The sequence below is a fragment of the Ochlerotatus camptorhynchus genome, unplaced genomic scaffold (genome assembly GCF_037179485.1).
Source record: "Ochlerotatus camptorhynchus isolate MF236.1 unplaced genomic scaffold, CSIRO-AGI_Acam_v1.1 ptg000064l, whole genome shotgun sequence".
NCBI lineage: Eukaryota > Metazoa > Arthropoda > Insecta > Diptera > Culicidae > Ochlerotatus > Ochlerotatus camptorhynchus.
This window is the reverse complement of record NW_027040554.1, coordinates 2,800,363-2,822,795: the sequence shown is the minus strand read 5'-3', so window position 1 is coordinate 2,822,795 and position 22,433 is coordinate 2,800,363. Positions and strand designations below refer to the sequence as shown.

Here is a 22,433-nt window from a genome sequence, read left to right as displayed (position 1 = left end):
TGAAGCATGGACGAGGAAATGTGATGGTCTGGGTGTGTTTTTCGTGGAAATCAACGGGATAATGACGGCAGATTCCTACATCAACATCCTGCGGGTAAAAATCTGGAGGTTTCGCTGATCCAGACGGGCCTTGAAGAGAATTTCGTGTTTCATCAGGACTACGACCTGCAGTATACTGCCTAGAAGACCAAGTCTTTCTTCCACCCCATCGAGAATTTGAAGGTGATTCTCTATGGATTGACAAAACTGGTGTTACCAATAAAAAATAACAATTTGAAGCCCTGGAGCGCGCCTGGGAATAGCTGGATCCACAGCACCTAAATCACCTGATGGAGAGCATGTCGAAGCGCCTGCGTCAAGTCCTTGCTTTCTTTTACTTTAATTTATCTTTTCTGGAGCCAAAATTGAGTGTCTTTCTGTCACTGTTTTTATTCAATACAAATTGATTTTTTTTATGTAAAACTCTTTTTTTTCGTATTCCATTAGTGAAACTTTAAAAGATTATAAAAATAAGATATCAAAAACGTCTATAAACTATACTTTAATTTGAATCAAATAAATGAGAAAAATTCAAAAAAATATAAGGTGGGCACCTAGGGGAAGTACAACTTGATCTGAAGTAATATTTGGTGTAGAAATTACTCACATTGGTATGGTTATTATAGTTTTTAGTATAAATATTAATGATATTAACTGTCAAGTGGAAATCAACAAAGTAAATTTTTTTAACAGTGTAACTTTAACGCATACACTCAATGACGTTTTATCTTTGCTGTAAACATACTGCAGCTTTCTTTTTGTAATAATTTTTGCCTAGATTTTCGTTTTCGGCTTTTGATGATAAAAACGGCACTGGACGTTTCCCCAGCAGCAAATCTATCCAAGTTGCAGGCTCATGGTGAATCGAGCGTAGTACGACCACGGAACCATCACTCTGAGACTCCGTTTACAGAAGCGGCGTAGTCAGTCGGTTCCCGTTCCATTGGAGGATAGCACGTTGGTTCGCAGACGATGAAGAATTCATGGAAATTAATTACTATTTCCTGGGAACGGAAGTGCAGCCGTGTACCGAATTTATGGAATAAGAGCGGATTTCGGTGGCGGTGGCCGCAAGATCACCATGACTTGCCTCTCGTGCGAAATCAATTGTTGATTAAACGAATTTCAGATGTACACTTAAAACCAACAATAGTCAACAACAAAAACAAAACAACTGTCAGACTAAGCATAAGATTCGCAAATATCACACATATTAAAATATTCAATATTTCCACCACTCCTTCAGGAGATCCTGGTATTGATGCTGATACTTGGAGCTGTCCTTCCCCTAGGTGGGCACTATATTTTGCCCCTCAGTGTAGTTTTGTTCCGTTCCCCTTTACATTTCCCCATACAAATTATCAAACTTCTCCCGTAATTCGTAACAAAATTCGGTCAAGTTTGGCACAGTTGTTAGTGCCCACTATATGCATAAAAAAAGTTGGGTTTTCAAATGCAAATATCTCAATATACATCTGAAATTTAAGAGAAATTGTCTTTTTGATGTTCATTTTAAATAAGTGATAACATTTTGCGCTTTTTTTTTTTGAGAAAAACCTTTTTGGGTTTTTTTTTTAATTTTATATGATTTTTATTTTTTAGTACTCTAAAGATACAAGTGATGTTCTGAAAAAGGTTATCCTTACCAAAAACGATCGACGAAAAATTATATAAGTATTAATTTGAATACATTTATAAAACTTAATACCAAAAACGTGAATTTCAGATAAATTTACAAAAAATTGTATACCTCTGTTGATAGAAGATTTACAGCTTTTATGTTTTCAGCAACTTTTCATAAAATTTAACATTCTACAACTTTGCAGAAAGACAAAAACCTGTAGCGTTAGAAATAAAAAATAAACAAGGGACAGCCCTCCCAAGTAACAATTCATAACCATTTAGCATCCACTCTGATTTATGATGGTTTTATAACGGCAATGAACAATCCATTTAGTTTAAATATAGCATTTTAAAGTGTAAAACATTCCTGCTTGGTAATTCAGCTTTTTGCTGTTTTAAAAACCTTTTATAGTCTGGCAAGAAAGTCAAAAACTGTCTTGTTTTAAAAATAAATTTAAAACAGTTATCAATCCCTCCTTAAAACTGTTCTTTAATTCAAACATAAACGTCATTAGCAATTGTTTATTAATGTCAGGATAAAATACTTTATAAACGTGTTCTATCATTATAAAAGCAACCATAAAACAATTAGGTTTTGTATTAGAGAAAAAAGCATTTATTGTTGCTTTTTAGCCCTTTTAAAGTCCATCATTAACTCCCCAATTACTTTGTTTACAAATTGAGCTTAAAAGATGGTTCCTCATAGTTAATAAATGCCAAATTTATGACAAGGAAATCTCGAAGGATAGACGAAGTAGGATGAAAACATCAAGTCAATTTCAGATAAATTTACTTCTTTAGAAGAACCAGCACACCATCAACGACTGACCATCTGTCGGAGAAGAGTAAAGTGAGCGGGGCCCTCGAACTCATAAAACATTGTCTAAAGTTAAAAAACATACCAGCCTTCTCCAGATCTTGCGATGACAATCGAAATAACAACCGACAGCAAACCACTAAAACTGTTAGTTAGCGGAGATTAGCTGGTTTCCGATCCAAAGCAGCGATTTTATTCGACGAAAGACTCTTCGACAATTTCATTCAACCGTACATCTCTGCATCATTGGATGGTGCACTTCTGTAACCAACCGGAAGAAGGGGATCTTTTTCGGGAACGTTTGCGCTTCCAGCTGTTCGAAATGCGAAATGTTGTAAAACAGTATCGCAAACTATCTGAGTAACTGCTCCCAATCCATCGGGATAAAACCATAGAGGTAACTCTAAGACTAGAAGGTCCCGAAATAACGTGCTCAACTTTTTGGCTCAGCTCTGGTACTCCCTTCGGTGCCAAGCTAATCGATTCACCCCTCGAAACATAGGAAAATCCACTAACCTCTCATTTTATCTGTCAAACTTTCATAGCGAATCAAAACAAACATTGTGCAGTACTAGAATTTTGACAAGAATGGGGTACGTTAATTGTTTGCTTGGGACCAGTAGGCTAGTCAAGTAGTGAGCCATTTTAAAATTGTTAGTTTCGTATTGATTGTTGATAAAACCGTCTGGAAGAATCCTGGATCTCACAGCGCAACTATCGAAAGATAAACAAACTTTGACGTTTAACTTTTTGCAGGCAACTTTGCCCCCATAAATGCTGCCATAAATCTGAACGGGTTAGAATCAAGCAAAATGGCTTTAGATAAATACAATTCAGCCTGCAAGTTTTCTTCATAAAAGCCATTTTAAAACTTTATTAATTTGTTAAGGAATTCTTGAAAGCAAAACAACTTTTTCACAAATGACCCATGAAAATCAACTTTTATGCCACCGCCATGTTACAATTAGTTTGCTTGTTTTTTACAATCTTCGATTTTCAATCAATATTTCCTTAGGTATAACTATATTTTCGTAAATTTAGCAATGAGCAAACATTTAAATGCGAAAATAATAAAAAAAAAAAATCTCGGCCAAGCTCGATCTGAAAAATATTTTTTTTTTTTCAATGTTAAATAATTAGTCAAATTGACGTTTTCCGAGGGTGGGCTTAATTTTTTCGATGTTTTCACGTACATTTTACATAAAATTTGATATGGCACTTAAAACTAGGCCACTTAATGAGAACTTTTGTAATAAATTTGGATATTCAACAAGATTTTTATACCATCAGTTTCTATTTTAATTATTTTGATAAGATCGGATTCATAAATCCTTTTCTATCTTGATTGATGCTTTCCTAGTGGATTCAGCATGCGGCTAGGGGAAATGGCTCTGAAAGGGTTTTTATTGTTGCTAAATAGCTTTTATTGTAGCTTTCAAATGGTTCTCAATGTGTTAGTCATACAACTTTTTGCAGTAAATCAATCTTGAGGAGCTTCGAGAATACACCCTTCAGAACCTTCTCCAGGGTGGGCCAACTAGGCATATTCTAGTTTTAATGAGGTTTTGGTGGATGCATTAATGACAAAATAGCCTTGACCAGGGTTTTATGAATGTTGTTTTATAGTTGCTTTGTAGTATTTCATAAAACTTAAAATGTTACTTCAGCTATGAGGCTGTACGGAATGGTGACGTAGGACTACGTGGTCTTATATAATAAATCTTATTTGTTAACTGCAGCAGCTGCTTGTGTTTTGTGTAGGAATAAGAATTTGAGCAGGGTTCTCTTTTTTTATATACTCTTTAGTATGACACGCATGACATAAATGGCCCGCAGCAACTCACGAAAAGCTACTGATTCCGATCAATAGCGGTGCGGCTTCTTTCTCCTTCTATGGATGCTCATGAGGGCTGCTTGCAGTCAGCCTTTCGTTGCGTACTGGAGAACACCACCACTCACCACGCGGTTATTGAATAAATACCGTTTGGTGAGACCGGATGGAATTCAACTTTGAAATCCGTATTAGGGAAATCGCCTTTCAGAGGCAATCGGTTGTAATTTTAATTATCATAACAACAGTTGCACATTCGTGCAATTTTCAATAGTGATATTTGAAAAATTATAAATTCATAAATTTTTACCGATGCGTTTACTTCTGATCGATTGGTGACAAAATTATTGAAATTGGTCGAGGGGCAGCTGAGTTATTAACGTTCAAAATCTTTCATAATTTTGTTACGTGTTCCATTTTCGGTTTTCATAAAGTGTACCCCCATATAAAAATCACAGACGTAGTCCTGCGTCAAAAGTTGGTATCGGGGCTATCTTTTCGGAAAAAAAAACACGAACTTTTTTTATCCATCAAAACTATAGTTCTAACTAATATAAGAAACTTTGCTTAAGACGTCAAGTCAATTGAGTGCAACCCAGAGTGTTATTATTTTTTTCCTGCTAGATTCCATTCCTTTCCCACTGCGCACTGGCTAGGATTTTTCGAAGTTCTTGCAGCTTCGGATGATACCGTAGTTTCAATAATTATTGAAGATCCCGAAGTGAACCTGACCTGACGATCCTGAGGATTGCGAATTATTTACTATAATTTGAAAAGCAGAGCCCGACCAAGAACGAATATCTTCATACCATAAATTGGTATGGATGAGCCTGACATAAGAGGTAAAATACCAAAAATAATAACAAAAAAATGTTACCACAATTCTATATCAATAAAAAATTATGATAATGCAATACCAAAACAATACCACGCAGATATTCTTTTGGAATCCAAATATCAATTTTAGCTATTCACAAAGTATTTGCATGCAATTTTTTGGTATTATTCATGTCATGCTGATCAACACCAAATTTTGGTATCGGATCATAATTAGGTATTCATAAGTAATTTTCTCCAGCTCGGGATTTTGCACTTCTGACAATTATCGTAGCTTGTGCAGTTTTGAAAGTTTGATACTGTCAGAGTTTTGAATGTCCGATATTTACCAAACCAAATTTGCGTACTGAACGCAAACCACATCGGTTTGTTTTTTCCGTCGATCTTGTTTTCTGTGCTGAGCACCAATGCTACCGACGTGCCAGGAAGGCAGCTCCCACACCTGGACCCTACCTATCGACCCATCAACTCATGAACCGTCGACCAACGGCTTGACTTCCCATCCGAAGGAAGGCGTGATCAGAGATGTTATGCCCCAGAACAGGTAATCACGCTTACCACTACACCACCGGCGCCGTTCAGTTTATATTCAACTGAATATGTATCTGCAAAACCGTCAAATGATCTCCCATACTTTCCAAGTCAACATAGAAATAATATTGGAAGCAATCCGGAACGTTGCAAGTGCAGGAAACAGGGTTGCTTCCTTTGTTCTTGTTGGGATGCAATTTGAAAGTTGTTAACTCAGTTTCAAAACTTTACACTCACCATTGGAGGCCACAATCTTCTGGCATACCATTGGTACCGTAATCTCCGCCCCGCCAAAGTACTCAATCCGGGTCAAATCCGCGAGCCAATTGCCTGTAGTCGATGCCATTATGCTGGGAGTGCACATCTGAAACGGGAAGAGAGTATAGGAAAATAATTGCTGTAAAGTTCGATTACACACTTATATGCTTATATATAGTCATAACTGAATGAAACCGGAATGTGAGTATACGCTCGGACGGTTTTGTACAAATTCGATAAAAACAGGTGTTCAATCATCGGCTCTGACACGGCTGTGTGTGTTTGAAAGGTTATTTCATCGCCCGTCAATTATTCAACCAGATTGCTGCTACTGGCTGGCCGAAATGGGATTTTTCAACCCATATTCTTCCGATAAGTTTCGCAACAGACTGTCGGGTGTTCACGTAAAATAACTGACTGCACAACTCCAGCCAAATGGGAATTTCTTTTGCGTGCTACTATCTACGTACTATCTACCGTCCTACGAAATAACTTTGGTACAAGTTATACCGCATGCTTCAGTAGAACAAGGAACAACCCGCGCGACGGTATGTATTACGTAGGAATGATTGAGGAACACAGCAGCAGCGGTTTTGCAATCAAATTTTTCTGCTGACGGTTGCACGTGATTTATGTCCTCGGGTCCATCCAATGAGAGCTCCGAGGTCTCTGTTATGGTTCTGCATTGTTGTTGGGGGTTGCAACAATTCAATACGGCTGACGCTCGCTGCCATGAAGGAAATGGATTGCTCATCAATTTTTCGTCAGTTTACCAGCAGAAACAGCTGAATGGATTGCAGTCCGTGTGTAATTAGAATCTTGACAATTGAATTCACCCGGAGAAATTGCTGATCGAATATGAATGGATAGTTGGTGCTAGTAGATTGGATTACATAATTTACTGGTGGGTGGCTAGGTGCTACTGCGAGGAAGTGGAATCTAATTATAAAATCCATGGGAGGACTACGAACAGGGATGGACACAAATATTGAAAACAACAAAGTCTTGGAAATTGAAAATATACAAAATTGTGAACACAATCTCTTAGATTTGTGGGTGTCCTATATTGGTGTTACTTCATAAATTAAGAAATGATTAATTTCTCGACTTGTTTTTCCTCCGATGCACTGCCCTTTGACATTTCGTGTACAAATCATTAATCATCTATTAAGCACATTGGATTACAACGTTACAGCGCGTACGAAGGTGCTCTTTATGCTTCGTACTCTGTTGAAGCACTTAATTTTTAACATGGGTAGCAGTGCCTGGCATGCAACCATCACTCTGTCTGCCTTCCAGTCAGTCGTCCGTCAGTCAGCCGAAGGAGTCAGCCCATTCAATCAGTCAGCTGAGGCGAACTTCCCTGTGCTCGTCGTCTTTTCACCATGGCTCCATACGCTTCCATGTTAAAATGTATTATACATTCAAGTATCGCCTCCTTCCTACACCACCCAGGACGGATCAGGCAAGCTGCATAGGTATTAAAAGCGGAGAAAATTTCCTAGTTTTCGGTCGCTACACCACTGATGGATTTGCGCTAGAACAAACCTTTGGGCGTTCCGCGAAGTGCCACTGGTACACTGTTTTCCTCCGTCATTCATGCATTCATTCATGCAGCTGTCACGGTACACCTCTATGCCATCCTCGACCTCTATCATGCTCCCCGTTTTTATGAGCATAGGTTGGTGACGGTTGGAAAAAGATGTGTAACGAGCAATATGCTCTCCCGTTGCCATTGCTGTCGTTTTCGTTGGCGTCGTCGGTAGTCGGTACCAGGTCGGTACCCTTCACTGACACTGAATGTTGTTTGCGATTGCAATCTTTTTGGAGCCTCCAACCAGAGTCCTCACTACTGGGTCGAGGGAAGCAACTCTTAGCTGTTCCGTGAAGGAAGATTAATTTTAGCCTCGCCATCCTACAACATTTCTCCGGTAGACTTATATTCCTGCAAATGGTGGTTTTTGGATACGGGAGTACCTATCGAAGAGCGAAACAGCTAAGCGAAATGTATGGTTATTTATTATATGGGAACGGGGTGGTGTGAACGAGCAGAAATAAGGCTCATACAAATTAATTTGAGCGTTGTTCCCCGTTTGCCGGGAGAAATCTCTGCACGGTATAATCAAGACTTTTCGCGCCGCTGAAATACGGTTCAGTGTTGCTGGGTAATTTTGATTAAGAGGAAGTATTCTGCGGGTGTGAAATAAACTACCAGGTGCTACCGTAGAGAGAAGCAAAGCAACAACGGAAGATCCCAACGATAGTGGGATGAGGTTTACTGAGATTTGTGACATGAACTAATGAGAGAAATTTTACAATGTTGCCGAGATTTTGATGAAATTAATATTTCATTTTGATGGTCATATTCTTTCAAGTTCATCTGATAAACAACATGAAATGTCTTAGCCCTCTTGTGGCGTATTTTACTAGACGCATTATCAGTTCTCAATCATATCGTATAAATTCCAAAGTGAAACACACATGTGAGGATAGAAAATTATTCATGAACGTCTTCCCGGCTTCCAACATTGAAAGAAGTGAAGTGATGAAATGCTTAAATAAAACAGCAAAAAGGGTTATCTTCCGATTAATTCCATTTACTGTATTTTGGTATCGATGACAGATACGTATTTCGACTATAATGTACAGTTTTCATCAGTGTCATTCCCACTAAAGACGTATATAAATCTAACCCCCTTAAGTACTCATCCCCTATCTAAAAATGTCACGATCATAGGTATAAAAATTAAACTACTTGTTTTGTACTAAGCAACCTAAACTTTGATTACAGTAAACCCCCAAAAATTCGGAAAATACGGAAAATGTCAATATATACCGCATAAAGGGTGTCCCACATCAAATTGCATCACGGAAAAAACGCTGTAGAAAATAACCTAGTTGACCGATCCTTTTCAAACTTTCAGACAATAAAAAAAAACCCATTAGTAAGCTTTTGGCATATTCATTTCATTCAACTTCAAAACCATAACCGTACGCTCGCACCTTAAGCTTAACTCCACTCATTAGGTTCTGTACAACTTCTGACTGCGGCTTCTTCTGTTCGGAAACCCACCTTTTCTTCATGTCATCCTCAGATTTGACCTCTTCGGGATGCTTCCGTAGTGCCTGCTTCATAATAGCCCAGTATTTTTCGATGGGCCTTAGTTCCGGTGCGTTGGGGGGTTCATGTCCTTGGGTACGAAAGTGACCCCGTTGACTTCGTACCACTCCAGGACAATATTTGAATAGTGGCGCGAAGCTAGATCCGTTTGCCACATGAGCAGATCGCTTGCCAAATCCTGTATTTCTTGGCAAACTTTGAAAGTTTCTGCTTCTTTACTTCCTCCAGAACATCAAACTTGTGCTGGGCGGTGAAGAACAGTCGTCAGCATCTGGGTGTACAGTTTCTGGGCCCGTGACTTTCTCACCGTATTTTGCCGTTTGTCACGATTTGGAACCTTCTGCACTTTGTACGTATGCAGTCCCTCCCGGTCATTGGCTCTCTGAACGAAAGATTTGGACAGATTCAACTTTTCGATCACATCCCTGACCGAACCATTGGGATTCCGCTTAAACGCTTTCACGACACGCTTGTGATCCTGATCACTAATAGAACATTCATTCTGACCGCATTTCTCCTTCCATTCGATGCTCAGAGTTTCGCAGTAACGTTTAATCACACAACTCACCGTTGACTGCACGATTCCGAGCTGTTTTCCGATGTCCCGATAAGAGAGTTGAGGATTGTCCAGGTGCTTGCGCAAATCCAATGGGTGACGTTGCTTTTTGCAATACACTCTAATCTACTTTTACCCAAAATTTCCAGAGGAAACAACCAATGGGTAATTTTCTACAGCGTTTTTTCCGTGGTGCAATTTGATGTGGGACACCCTTTAAACGGTGTCCATACTACATGGGATTTGACTTAAATCGCAAAATCCTGACCAGATAGAAAGTTACAGTTCTGGGCAAAGTAGTTGAAGAGATCATAACCTTTTCGCTGGTTGACAGTATATCAGAATTTTCACACTCAGTAGCGCTAATATACATGTGAAATTATCGCATGTGATACATCTCGAGATCCTGACCAGATATAAAGTTACTGTCTTCGACAAAGTTGTTCAGGAGGTGCACAATAGTTCATAATTTTCTAACTACGTGGCGCTAGTATATACGTGAAAATCTCGCGCATAAAATATCTCGAGATCCAGACCAGATAGAAAGCTATTATCTTCGACAAAGTTCTTCATGCGGTCAAGGCCTTTTGACTGGTGGACAGTACACACTTAGAAAAATTCATGTAAATTTAGGTGCTCTGAGAGTGACATATACGAGCGTCAATTTTGACATAAATTTGAGTCATAACAGACGTGAAATATAGCTTAATCAAAAGTACCTTTCCTCAAGCAAGGAACTTTTCAGTCTTGGAACACTTAATATTACATGACATGTTTGTTTACGTCTCATATTTTATGTCAAAGATGGATTGCATCACGTGTAAAAATAGTTATTTATAAGTGTGTAGTTCAGAGTTTTCTCACTACATGGCGCTATTATACTCGCATATAAAATATATCTAGATCCTAATCAGATAGAAAGTAAATGTCTCCGGCAAAGTTGTTCAGAGTGTCAAGATCTTTTCTTTGGTGGACAGTAGTTCAGAATTTTCTCAGTTATATAGTAGATCTTGACCAGCTATGAAGTTACTGTTTTCGGCAAACTTGTTCAGAGGGTCAAGGCTTTTTGGCTAAATGATTAGGTACTAAATTAGAATTAAGAATTTCTCATCATGCGGTGCTAGTAAACTGAACACAGTCTGTATAAGTTCGAAATCAATCAACTTTTTATTTGATTTTCACAGAATTTTAAACTTTTACCGAACAATTCTGTCGTTCAAAATTTACTGAACGGCGGAGGTGTAGATTAGTGTGTATATCACTTTGCGATTTTTTTCTTATCAAAAGAATTAAACAGTTGTAACTTTTCCGCATGTTTTTGAAATTTTCTGAAATCTTGACAGTTGTTTGGTAAACTATTCAAGTCTTATCGATATAATTTGAGCTTGATTGACTGAATCTGTATGAAGCTTGAAAAAGCAATCAAGCTCAAAATTATACCAATAAGTATTGAATACTGGACCAATCAGTAGTTAAGATTGCAGTACACAGATAGAAATGCTGAATTTTAACCATTCTCTTCTCGTTTGAAATTATGCTAAAGTTGGCATAAACAACGACATTGTTTACAAGCTTGTATACAGCACAGCAGATTTATGCTATATTGTGCTTAAATTCACATGAAATATCGCGTAACTGAACGCTAAATCTAGCATGAAAAATATTGATCGTTAGAGTTCTTTCCCTAATTTTATGATTGTTTACCATAGCATAACATATGCGATTTAACAAATTGTGGGTGGCTATATAATGGTCAACTTATACGTGTTGTAGAAAATATCGGGTGTTGACACTTGGGCTTAGTGATTTTCCCCACACAAAAATAAAATCATAACATTATTCACCTGGCCACATCCTTACAATCGCAGGGGAAGGCAGGGAAAGATAATCCAACATCTACTTAAGAAGGTGCAGGGAACCAATACTATCTTCATAGATGTCACAGGAAAGGAAGAGTTGTGTTAATGGAAGGGCGAAAGATTAGGAAACTCTATTCGTCAATATAGAGAATTTGGTAAATCAGTGATACAAATGAAATATAAATAGATAAAATTAAAGGACCTCACCTAAATGTATTTTTTTTTTTGATTTTTTACCATGACCCAAAAAAATATAAATAATGCATTACAAATCATGCGGGGTAAGACGGTCACATGATCATGGCCATATAGAAAGTAACTGCCATCGGAAAAGTTGTACAGTGGGTCAAAGACGATTGGTTAAAGCAATTTACTTCACAAATTTTCTCACTATCCGGCGCTAATGTGCCAGTCAATTTGCTGTATTTTAATTATCCCCGGAAGATGTTTTTGAATTCCTCCCAACAGATTCTATTTTCAACTTTTTGATGAAGATTCATTCTTCATCGATTTCATTCGATGTGGGCTACCTTTAGTGAAAATGCATACCATTCGTTTTTTTTAATTTTTCTGGAAAGCGATCAAGCTTCCCTAAAATTGGAATACATATATATTTTGGTGAAATTAGGGGTATTAAAAAGATTTTTGGACGAAGGACTATGTCTGTAATTCTTTGTGAAAGCCGAAAATGTAAAACATAAATCCTGATGAATGTGGGCGTCTTAGTGGAATACCTGTATAATGAGAGAGAGAAGGATTAGTATTTTCCATTTAATTCCACTACTTTATTTGCTTATCCTTGACAGATACGCGTATTTCATCCACAATGTGCAGACTTCTTCAGTGTCTTGTACTAATACTAAGTCGAGTATTAGTACAAGACACTGAAGAAGTCTGCACATTGTAGACGAAATACGCGTATCTGTCAAGGATAAGCAAATAAAGTAGTGGAATTAAATGGAAAATACTAATCCTTCTCTCTCTCATTATGTAAAACATAAGAAAATTATGCAAGATTATAAACGTTAATAACTCAGCTGCCCTTGGAACAACTTCAATAATGTTATCACCAATCGATCAGAAATATTTTTACGCACCTGTTAAATTTAAGGCTCAATCATTTTTAAAAATTTCACTTTTAAAATAACTAGAATGTGAAACTGTTGCTATGATAATTAAAATTATCACCGATTGCCTGCGAAAAGCGATTTCCCACACAGATCTCAAAGTTGAATTCCATACGGTCCCACCAAACGGTGTTTATTCAAGTAGTGGTGTTCGCCAGTACACAACGAAAGGCTGCCTGCAAGCAACGAGCTGCAGCCCACATGAGAATCCATAGAAGGAGGAAGAAGCCGCACCGCTGTTGATCGGAATCAGTAGCTCTTCGTGAGTCGCTATGGGCCATCTATGTCATACTAAGGAGTATAAACGGAGAAAACCACCGACAAACCGACATGAAACTTAAACCTTGATCGGATGGCCGATTCAAATATGCAGTGATGCCATCTGTCAAAACCATAGAATTCTTTTATCTAGATACAAATAATTTGTCCGCGATAGATTAGACATGAACCAACTCCTGCATTTTGTACGCGTGCTCGTGGCAAGGATACACATTTTTCGCGAACACGGCGGCAGATGTCAGTTTTGTGCTTTGATTAGAAATGCCATGGTAATTTGTAAGGTCATTCATGTCGGTTTTTCGGTGAGAGAACCCCACTCAAATTCGTATCTCTACACAAAACACTGATTCTACACGTTGTAGTTTCATTTTTTTACCTGTGATCTTGACATTTTACCTAGGGGAATGACTCTGATGTGGACTGTACATTGTAGTCGAAATACGTACCTGTACGTAATACTATCCAGGATTTGAAATAAAAGCGCAATCCATCATTTAAACTAATAGAATCAAAACCTAAAATATGGGAAAATACAAGCCAAATGATAATATGCTTCCCAGCCCGCCCCACTTACCTCCGAGATGATTCCGGAGTTTTTCTTGATCTGCGTGCAGTCCTCATTGCTGGTCGAATCACAGTTGTAGCACTTGATACCATGACCTAGGGGCGGTATGTGAACAGGCAGCAAAGCATAGGGTTCAGGACGGTCCCACCAGTCGATCCATTGGAAGGCAAAATGGGAAAAAGGAACATAGAGCAATGGGGATAAAGGAGAAAGAAATTAATTTTCAACGACTTCAGATTTACTATCTCTTCGGTGCCATCTAGGGCTGCCAAAAGGAGAGAAAGAGGCCGTGAGAGGTATGCGTTATGAATGTGTAGGTACGGAGTAGATGAGGCCTCTTCTGCTAGCCGTCGCAATCATTCCATCTGCACGGGCGTGATGTGTGTTTTTACAACCCACATGTTGGATTGAGGGTATGTTTTTTTCTTTTTGTTCTCGCTTCTCTATTTCCCATGAAATAAAAAAAAATCCAATCAGAGGGCAAACGTTTTTCCATACCATTTCAGATAGTATTAAGAAGTCCTTCTGCTCTATATGTGTTGGGGTGGTAAATTTCCACTGTTCAAGAACCTTGCGCTTTTATTATAGGGAGCTGTTTTATGTGTTCCATAATTCCAATTTGCGCTATGAATAACGATGCAAATGCAAAGCCGAACACTTAATCCCGTTGATTACGCTCGTTAATGGTTCGGTCACGAAGGGCAGCAGCACCAACGCAGAGAAACAGGGATCCTCTCCATACGGATGCCACACTGCAAAGTGGGAACGGAAGCCCCGTCCACCTGGTCTATCTAATCGAGTCGTAAACGAAGAAGGACCTGTTTGTTGTAACTATTACCCACAGCACCGACCAACGCCGACCAGGTCGGTGGGTGCACAAGGGACAGCTGCTCCTGTAAAACGAACTACAAGTGCTCCTTCGAGTCCTAGTGGAGCGGCACGAGTGGCATTTAATTCATTACTAGCTGCCTCTCCTTCAACTGTTTAGTATGCAAATAATGTAAATCACGCGAAAAATACCAGTAATGTTGCGAGAATATATTGCCGGGCGCCATAGTCATTCACATTCCGAGTGGCACACATACAGACACACCTGTGTGCCTCTGCTGGTACTCGTGCTATACTTAAAATAACTCGTGCTTTATATTTATGCTAATCGTAAATTTGATGTTACTGCGCTGTGAAGAAAAAAACACCTGAATGAGCCCATATTTTACGTAACGTGTGGGAGAGCCACCCACCTCCACCACCACCAGCAGCAGCAGCAGCAATAAAGGATTGTTTTCTGCTATTTTCAGCTTCATTAGACGGTGATGTTGTGACCTTGACAAGGCTCGCAAATCACTTAGATGGGAAGTTTTATGTATCGAATTCATGCACATCAAAAGGATGACGTGTTAAATTTATGTGACGAACATTTTGATGATTATTTTTTTATTTTCTTAAGCAGAGTTTAAGGGTGCTGCTGTGGTGTGTTTTGTGGATTCGACAATGGACTATAATATTTTATATTCAAAGTGTTTTTATGTTATTTCATACGCGAAGTTAACGATTTTCAGAGTTGGTTGGAAATGCTAACATGAAGCTTTAGTGTGATGATTTATTAGCTAGAGAATGATCTTTAGAAGAGGGTAGGTGGATAGTTCCGTTAGAGTACGGCAGTATGAAAATTGAATAGAAGTTGTAAATGAGCGAAGGGCCATTAATGCGACCGTTTTTAAAGATAGACGCACATTTTTGCCTAACCCGTACGATGTACGCGGGGACTTGAAGTATGTCTCCAAGTCCACAGGCCTTATCAAATATAAAATATAGTCGAAGAAATGATCATAAACATACGTTAAGCTTTAAAATGCCATGGAACGTTTGGTTATGATCAGTAATGAGAATGATCAATCGACTAAATCACTGATAAAATTATTTACTACAGCCGCTTATTTGTTCTCTCAATAGAAGTCGTTTGAAGTTGATGCAGATGTCCCCTGTTGCTAAGTTTCTTTTTTAAACTTCATTAGCGAGATTTTTAGCTCAATGCATAGTTCATCTGGTGCAGCGTTGCCAATGCCCCTTTTTTCAATAGCTGTTTCTTTGTTCGATGATCACATTTAAAGTTTAATTTTGCGTATTTCCCAATTATTTCGGCATACATTCGTAATGCAAAAAGACATTCAAGCTTAGGTTGATCTATCATTGAGATCCAAGTACCACGTACTGCTCCCGTGCCGCACTTTGGCCATCACTCATCAGATCACTGTTTCAGAAATGCAATTGAAGTGTGCCATGGCCACTATTAGACACGTTTGTTTTCGATCGCTGGAGCTGTCGGTTCTGATTACGGCGTTGGTCGCGAGTTTTTTCGGCCGGTGAGGAGCTGGCACTTCGTCTTCGTCTCCTGGGAGCTCCATCGTGATGTCATGGATTCCTTTGCAACATATCGGGTGAGATATTTCATTTATTTTTTTCTTAACTTTAATTCCATTATTGGAATGAATGAAACATTATATGCTGGGTACGGGAGGGTTCACCAGGGTACCAGATTGAAGCGAAATGGATGAAGAAAGGAAAAATCCCAACTCCCTGTCTTTAACATTTCGGGAAGAGAGGGCGGGCTCTTCTCCCCACTCATTGAGACATCCTCCTGTTGGATGGCCTATTTATTTGACCGGTTATATGATCCTGTTGTTGGAAGAAGATTCTCATTTATACCGTGGATGAACGTGGGTGATGTTTCCCACGGATTAACCCAAACCGTTTTTGGCAGGTTGAGTACAATTAAAGGGTGTCCACGGTGAAATTGCCACACACAAAATTGATTCGCAAAATTCGAGTTTTCATCCGATTGCCATCAAATTTTCAGGGATTGAGAAATAACTATTAAACTTCATTTTACCATTTTACTCGTATTTTATTTACAGTCCATACGCAAATGCCCGCACCTTGGCCTTAACCCCGGCCATAAGATTCTGCACAACCTGTGAATCAACCGTTTTTGCATGTAAACCCATACTTTCTTCAGTTCCTCGACTGTCTTCACTACCTTAGGTCGTTTAAGAAGGTGCTGCTTCATAATCGCCCAGTACTTCTCGATGGGGCGGAGCTCCGGAGTGTTGGGAGGGTTGAACATTTTCGGCACGAAATTGACCTTATTGTCCGCATACCACTTCAGCACGTCCTTGGAGTAGTGGCATGAGGCCAAATCCGGCCAGAAGATTGTTGGGACGTTGTGGGCCTTCAGGAGAGGAAGCAGCCGCTTCTGGAGGCACTCTTTTATGTACACCTGTCCGTTCATCGTGTCCTGGGTCACAAAAGGTGCACTCCGCTTCCCGCACGTGCAGATGGCTTGCCAAACCAGGAATTTCTTCTTCTGAGTGCGGACATGCTCCGGAACGCTGAACTTATCCTTGGCCGTGAAAAACAGGTTGCCGGGGATCTGTTTGAAGTCGGCCTTCACATATGTTTCGTCGTCCATGATGCAGCATTCAACTTTCGTCAGCATGTTGAGGTACAACTTCCTGGCACGGGTTTTGGCGGACTTGTTCTGCTTCTCGTCGCGATTAGGGGCCTTTTGTACCTTGAACGTTCGAAGCCCATCCTTAGTTTTGGCCTTCTGGACAAAACTTCGGCTTAGGTGCAGCTTCTTAGCCACATCCCTAACGGAGGCGTTCGGATTTCGGTTGAAGGCCCCAACTACGCGGTTGTGATTTTTGGTGTCGTACGGAATACTTTTTCCTTCACTTCTGGGCTTCCGATCGGTGGTCAACCGTTCCTCGAACCGCTTAATCACTCGCGACACCGTGGAATTCGCGATTCCCAACGTTTTAGCGATGGAACGATGCGAGAGATCCTTGTTCTCGCGATGAATGCGCAAGATTTTATCACGCACGAGCTGTTCTTTCGACTCCATTTCCGCGAGTTTTGATCACAGGACTTTAAAACTTGCAGGATGTAAATAATGCACTATGAACTAAATCCACCCAAATTTTCATTAAATTCTAGCCAACGGTTAAAAAGTTAGAGCAATTTCATAGTGTGGCAATTTCATCGTGGACACCCTTTAGAGGTTATTAAACTTGATCAAGTCGCACAGCGAGGATAGTCAACAGTCAACCGACAGTTGTCTTGCTACAGTGAGTGGTAGTTCCATATCATCATCATAATCATCATCATCCCTGGTCACAATACACAACGTTTAAGTGCCTGCGACAACTTTCTGATGAGACAACGATACCCATTTTCATGCTCCTCCCCATGACCCTTCTCTCAATAATATTAGCTTTTAAAAAAGTTCTAGAATTCACAAGAATTCCATTAAGTACCAGGATTAATATATTTTGTTTTTGATTTCAAATTTACGATCTTGCATTGTTTTTTTTTTTTTTTTTCTTTGGTTTAAGTCTCCTCTACTAGCTCATGATCTTCACACCATAAGCAATTTTTTTTTTGAATATCCAAAATATTGAAAATCATACACAGCAACTTGTAAAATTGTAAATGTATTTTCTGGCCTTAGTTGGAACATACAACATTAAAACTTTAATTTTTCGTGAAAGTATGTAATAATCCACTCATTTGCATTGAATTTTACATCCATCTGAATTTTTACATGATAGTGAAAAGTAAATTTTAAATTGATTGAGTTTCCAACGATCAATGATTTAAATTTACATTAACGAGTAAATAACAGCTTCAATTTATTGAATGACAGATTATCAAAAGTGTAATTTTATATTTAAAAACCTGTTCTTGGTTGTAGTTGAAAATTACGAAATATGTCTGCGCAGATTTAAAAAAAAGAAATGCAAACCATAGATTTTTAAAGACTCTCAAATCAAAATTTACCAATACATTAATGCAAATTTAATATGGGAAACATTTGTCCAAAGTTAGATACTAACTTATTATTTTATACCTGCGTCATATGATGTTACAGTAAAGGTTCTTTAGTGCAATGCACACGTGAAATTTGATTTTAAAGGTTTCAGGGGTGGTATATCTCGTTTCAGCTCATTTTGACGTAAAGAAATGTAAGCCCCCATAAGCACATGAAAATTCCACCCCTTCAAGCCCTTGTGATGGGATTTATATCACACTTTGAAGTCGGAAGTCGGAGTAGGAGTCAGAGTAGGAGTCGGAGTAGGAGTCAGAGTCGGAGTCGGAGTTGAAGTCGGAGTCGGAATCGGAGCCGGAGTAGGAATCGGAGTAGGAATCGGAGAAGGAGTCGGAGAAGGAGTCGGAGAAGGACTCGGAGAAGGAGTCGGAGAAGGAGTCGGAGAAGGAGTCGGAGAAGGAGTCGGAGAAGGAGTCGGAGAAGGAGTCGGAGAAGGAGTCGGAGAAGGAGTCGGAGAAGGAGTCGGAGAAGGAGTCGGAGAAGGAGTCGGAGAAGGAGTCGGAGAAGGAGTCGGAGAAGGAGTCGGAGAAGGAGTCGGAGAAGGAGTCGGAGAAGGAATCGGAGAAGGAGTCGGAGAAGGAGTCGGAGAAGGAGTCGGAGAAGGAGTCGGAGAAGGAGTCGGAGAAGGAGTCGGAGAAGGAGTCGGAGAAGGAGTCGGAGAAGGAGTCGGAGAAGGAGTCGGAGAAGGAGTCGGAGAAGGAGTCGGAGAAGGAGTCGGAGAAGGAGTCGGAGAAGGAGTCGGAGAAGGAGTCGGAGAAGGAGTCGGAGAAGGAGTCGGAGAAGGAGTCGGAGAAGGAGTCGGAGAAGGAGTCGGAGAAGGAGTCGGAGAAGGAGTCGGAGAAGGAGTCGGAGAAGGAGTCGGAGAAGGAGTCGGAGAAGGAGTCGGAGAAGGAGTCGGAGAAGGAGTCGGAGAAGGAGTCGGAGAAGGAGTCGGAGAAGGAGTCGGAGAAGGAGTCGGAGAAGGAGTCGGAGAAGGAGTCGGAGAAGGAGTCGGAGAAGGAGTCGGAGAAGGAGTCGGAGAAGGAGTCGGAGAAGGAGTCGGAGAAGGAGTCGGAGAAGGAGTCGGAGAAGGAGTCGGAGAAGGAGTCGGAGAAGGAGTCGGAGAAGGAGTCGGAGAAGGAGTCGGAGAAGGAGTCGGAGAAGGAGTCGGAGAAGGAGTCGGAGAAGGAGTCGGAGAAGGAGTCGGAGAAGGAGTCGGAGAAGGAGTCGGAGAAGGAGTCGGAGAAGGAGTCGGAGAAGGAGTCGGAGAAGGAGTCGGAGAAGGAGTCGGAGAAGGAGTCGGAGAAGGAGTCGGAGAAGGAGTCGGAGAAGGAGTCGGAGAAGGAGTCGGAGAAGGAGTCGGAGAAGGAGTCGGAGAAGGAGTCGGAGAAGGAGTCGGAGAAGGAGTCGGAGAAGGAGTCGGAGAAGGAGTCGGAGAAGGAGTCGGAGAAGGAGTCGGAGAAGGAGTCGGAGAAGGAGTCGGAGAAGGAGTCGGAGAAGGAGTCGGAGAAGGAGTCGGAGAAGGAGTCGGAGAAGGAGTCGGAGAAGGAGTCGGAGAAGGAGTCGGAGAAGGAGTCGGAGAAGGAGTCGGAGAAGGAGTCGGAGAAGGAGTCGGAGAAGGAGTCGGAGAAGGAGTCGGAGAAGGAGTCGGAGAAGGAGTCGGAGAAGGAGTCGGAGAAGGAGTCGGAGAAGGAGTCGGAGAAGGAGTCGGAGAAGGAGTCGGAGAAGGAGTCGGAGAAGGAGTCGGAGAAGGAGTCGGAGAAGGAGTCGGAGAAGGAGTCGGAGAAGGAGTCGGAGAAGGAGTCGGAGAAGGAGTCGGAGAAGGAGTCGGAGAAGGAGTCGGAGAAGGAGTCGGAGAAGGAGTCGGAGAAGGAGTCGGAGAAGGAGTCGGAGAAGGAGTCGGAGAAGGAGTCGGAGAAGGAGTCGGAGAAGGAGTCGGAGAAGGAGTCGGAGAAGGAGTCGGAGAAGGAGTCGGAGAAGGAGTCGGAGAAGGAGTCGGAGAAGGAGTCGGAGAAGGAGTCGGAGAAGGAGTCGGAGAAGGAGTCGGAGAAGGAGTCGGAGAAGGAGTCGGAGAAGGAGTCGGAGAAGGAGTCGGAGAAGGAGTCGGAGAAGGAGTCGGAGAAGGAGTCGGAGAAGGAGTCGGAGAAGGAGTCGGAGAAGGAGTCGGAGAAGGAGTCGGAGAAGGAGTCGGAGAAGGAGTCGGAGAAGGAGTCGGAATAGGAGTCGGAGAAGGAGTCGGAGAAGGAGTCGGAGAATGAGTTGGAGAAGGAGTCGGAGAAGGAGTCGAAGAAGGAGTCGGAGAAGGAGTCGGAGAATGAGTCGGAGAAGGAGTCGGAATAGGAGTCGGAGTAGGAGTCAGAGTAGTAGTCGGAGTAGGAGTCGGCGTAGGAGTCGGAATAGGAGTCGGAATAGGAGTCGGAGTAGGAGTCGGAGTAGGAGTCGGAAAAGGAGTCAGAGTAGGAGTCGGAATAGGAATTGAAGTAGGAGTCGGAGTAGAAGGCGGAGTAGGAGTTGAAGTAGGAGTTTGAGTAGGAGTCGGAGTACGAGTCGGAGTAGGAGTTGGAGTATTTGCCTGAAGCTTTGCATAATTAATTGTTATGGACATCATTCACATTTTTGCTAAAATTCGGCCAGTTTGAATATTGCATTATTATTTTTTTCAAACGGCACATTTTACATTTTTCAATAAATTGTAGCACGGAATCTTCTGATCGAAACAAAGTTGTAGGGAAAAACTATGTCTTTCTTGGAAAAATATGCAAGGTTTATTTTTTATGTATTTTTGTGAAAAAACTAAAAAAAAACATTTCAAACTTTACTAACACAAATTTCCATGTTTAATATTTAAGATTATTTTCAAATAAAAGCTTATGAAAAATGCAAACTTATGAAATCTTGAAAATCATGGGCAATCAGAATTGAAAAAAAAATCGTTGAACAACAACTTTTAGAGTTCGTTTAAATGCTATACTAGTATCAACTTGAAGCTTCAATGTGATCATTCATTAACTAGAGAAAGTTCTGAAGAGGATAGGTTGATAGTTCCGCTAGAGTACGGCAGTGGGAAAATTGAATGAAAGTTTCAGCGAAGGGCCACTAATGCGACAGTACAAGTCAAACGCATACTCCTTTACCTTACCTATACATTATTGAATGAGGGGACTTGAAGTTTTAATTCAAATCCACAGACAATGAATGTAAGAACTTTTAGTCAAATTTTTTAACTTTTGCACAGAAACGATTTAAAATTTATCAAATATTGTTTCCTATGCATAAATTATGATCAAAAAATTCAAAATGTTGTCCAAAAGTTGATGTTCTACAGTGTTTGTCAGTTTTAAAGTGCTCAAGGTATTGAATAATTCAAATGTTTGATTTTTTCATACGCTTTTTTTAAATCATTATTATTGCACATGGATTTTTTTAGCATTTAAGTTTTTAAAATGTTTTTGGATTTTTTACTCTAATTTTCCTCAAAAAAAGTACTGTGTATATTTTTTTTTCTCCACAACTTTGTCAAAGACGTCATTTTGATTAGAAGTTAAGTTTTCATGCTATTGTTTATTTGAAAAATTATAATATGCCATTTTGAAAACAAAATACGAGATTTTCCAAATGTGAATGATTGTCCATAACAAACAATTGTGCAAAATTTGATGTAAATCGGAGAAGGTCGAGTCTAATAATTTTGTTTTTGCTATGTTGCTTGAAACTGCTCATTTGTAACCACACCTTTACTTACTACACAGCAAAAAAATAATTTTGATATCACATCAAAGTGGATGCACTACAATCATGTCGAAAATTTCATGTAATTTTTATGACCACATAAATAAACAAATGCAGTAAAAGCAGCGTAATGTCAGTTCATGCATTGTATAAATGATAATTTTGTCCTTTTTAGCAAGTAATATTACACCATATTTTCGACATGATTGTAGTGCATCCACTTTGACGTGATATCAAAATTATTTTTTTGCTGTGTAGGCTGATGTTAAGGCCCCTGAACTTGCATGGTAATATATAATAGAATAGATTGAAAATTCTACATGGATAGAAATCCCCTTATACCTTTTGGCAAATTTCCATTGCTGATTATTCATAAAATGTATAAGTCAACTAA

At 40.1% G+C, this 22,433-nt stretch overlaps 2 protein-coding genes across 4 annotated transcripts in view; one reads left to right on the top strand and one right to left on the bottom strand.

Annotated features, from left to right (window-relative positions):
• Positions 1 to 22,433, bottom strand: part of witty (without maturity) — a 51,363-nt gene that overhangs the window by 3,702 nt on the left and 25,228 nt on the right. For all 3 annotated transcript variants that reach the window (XM_065216533.1, XM_065216534.1, XM_065216532.1), the window contains exons 3-4: positions 13,453 to 13,538; positions 5,916 to 6,042 (exon numbers count right to left, since the gene is read on the bottom strand). In XM_065216533.1, the coding sequence (XP_065072605.1) occupies positions 5,916 to 6,042; positions 13,453 to 13,538 (213 nt within the window). The remainder of the gene's footprint in view (positions 1 to 5,915; positions 6,043 to 13,452; positions 13,539 to 22,433) is intronic.
• Positions 16,155 to 20,530, top strand: LOC135696995 (myb-like protein X). Its single transcript, XM_065216538.1, has 2 exons — positions 16,155 to 16,160; positions 18,659 to 20,530. Exons 1-2 carry the CDS (start codon positions 16,155 to 16,157, stop codon positions 20,528 to 20,530), a joined length of 1,878 nt encoding a protein of 625 aa, XP_065072610.1.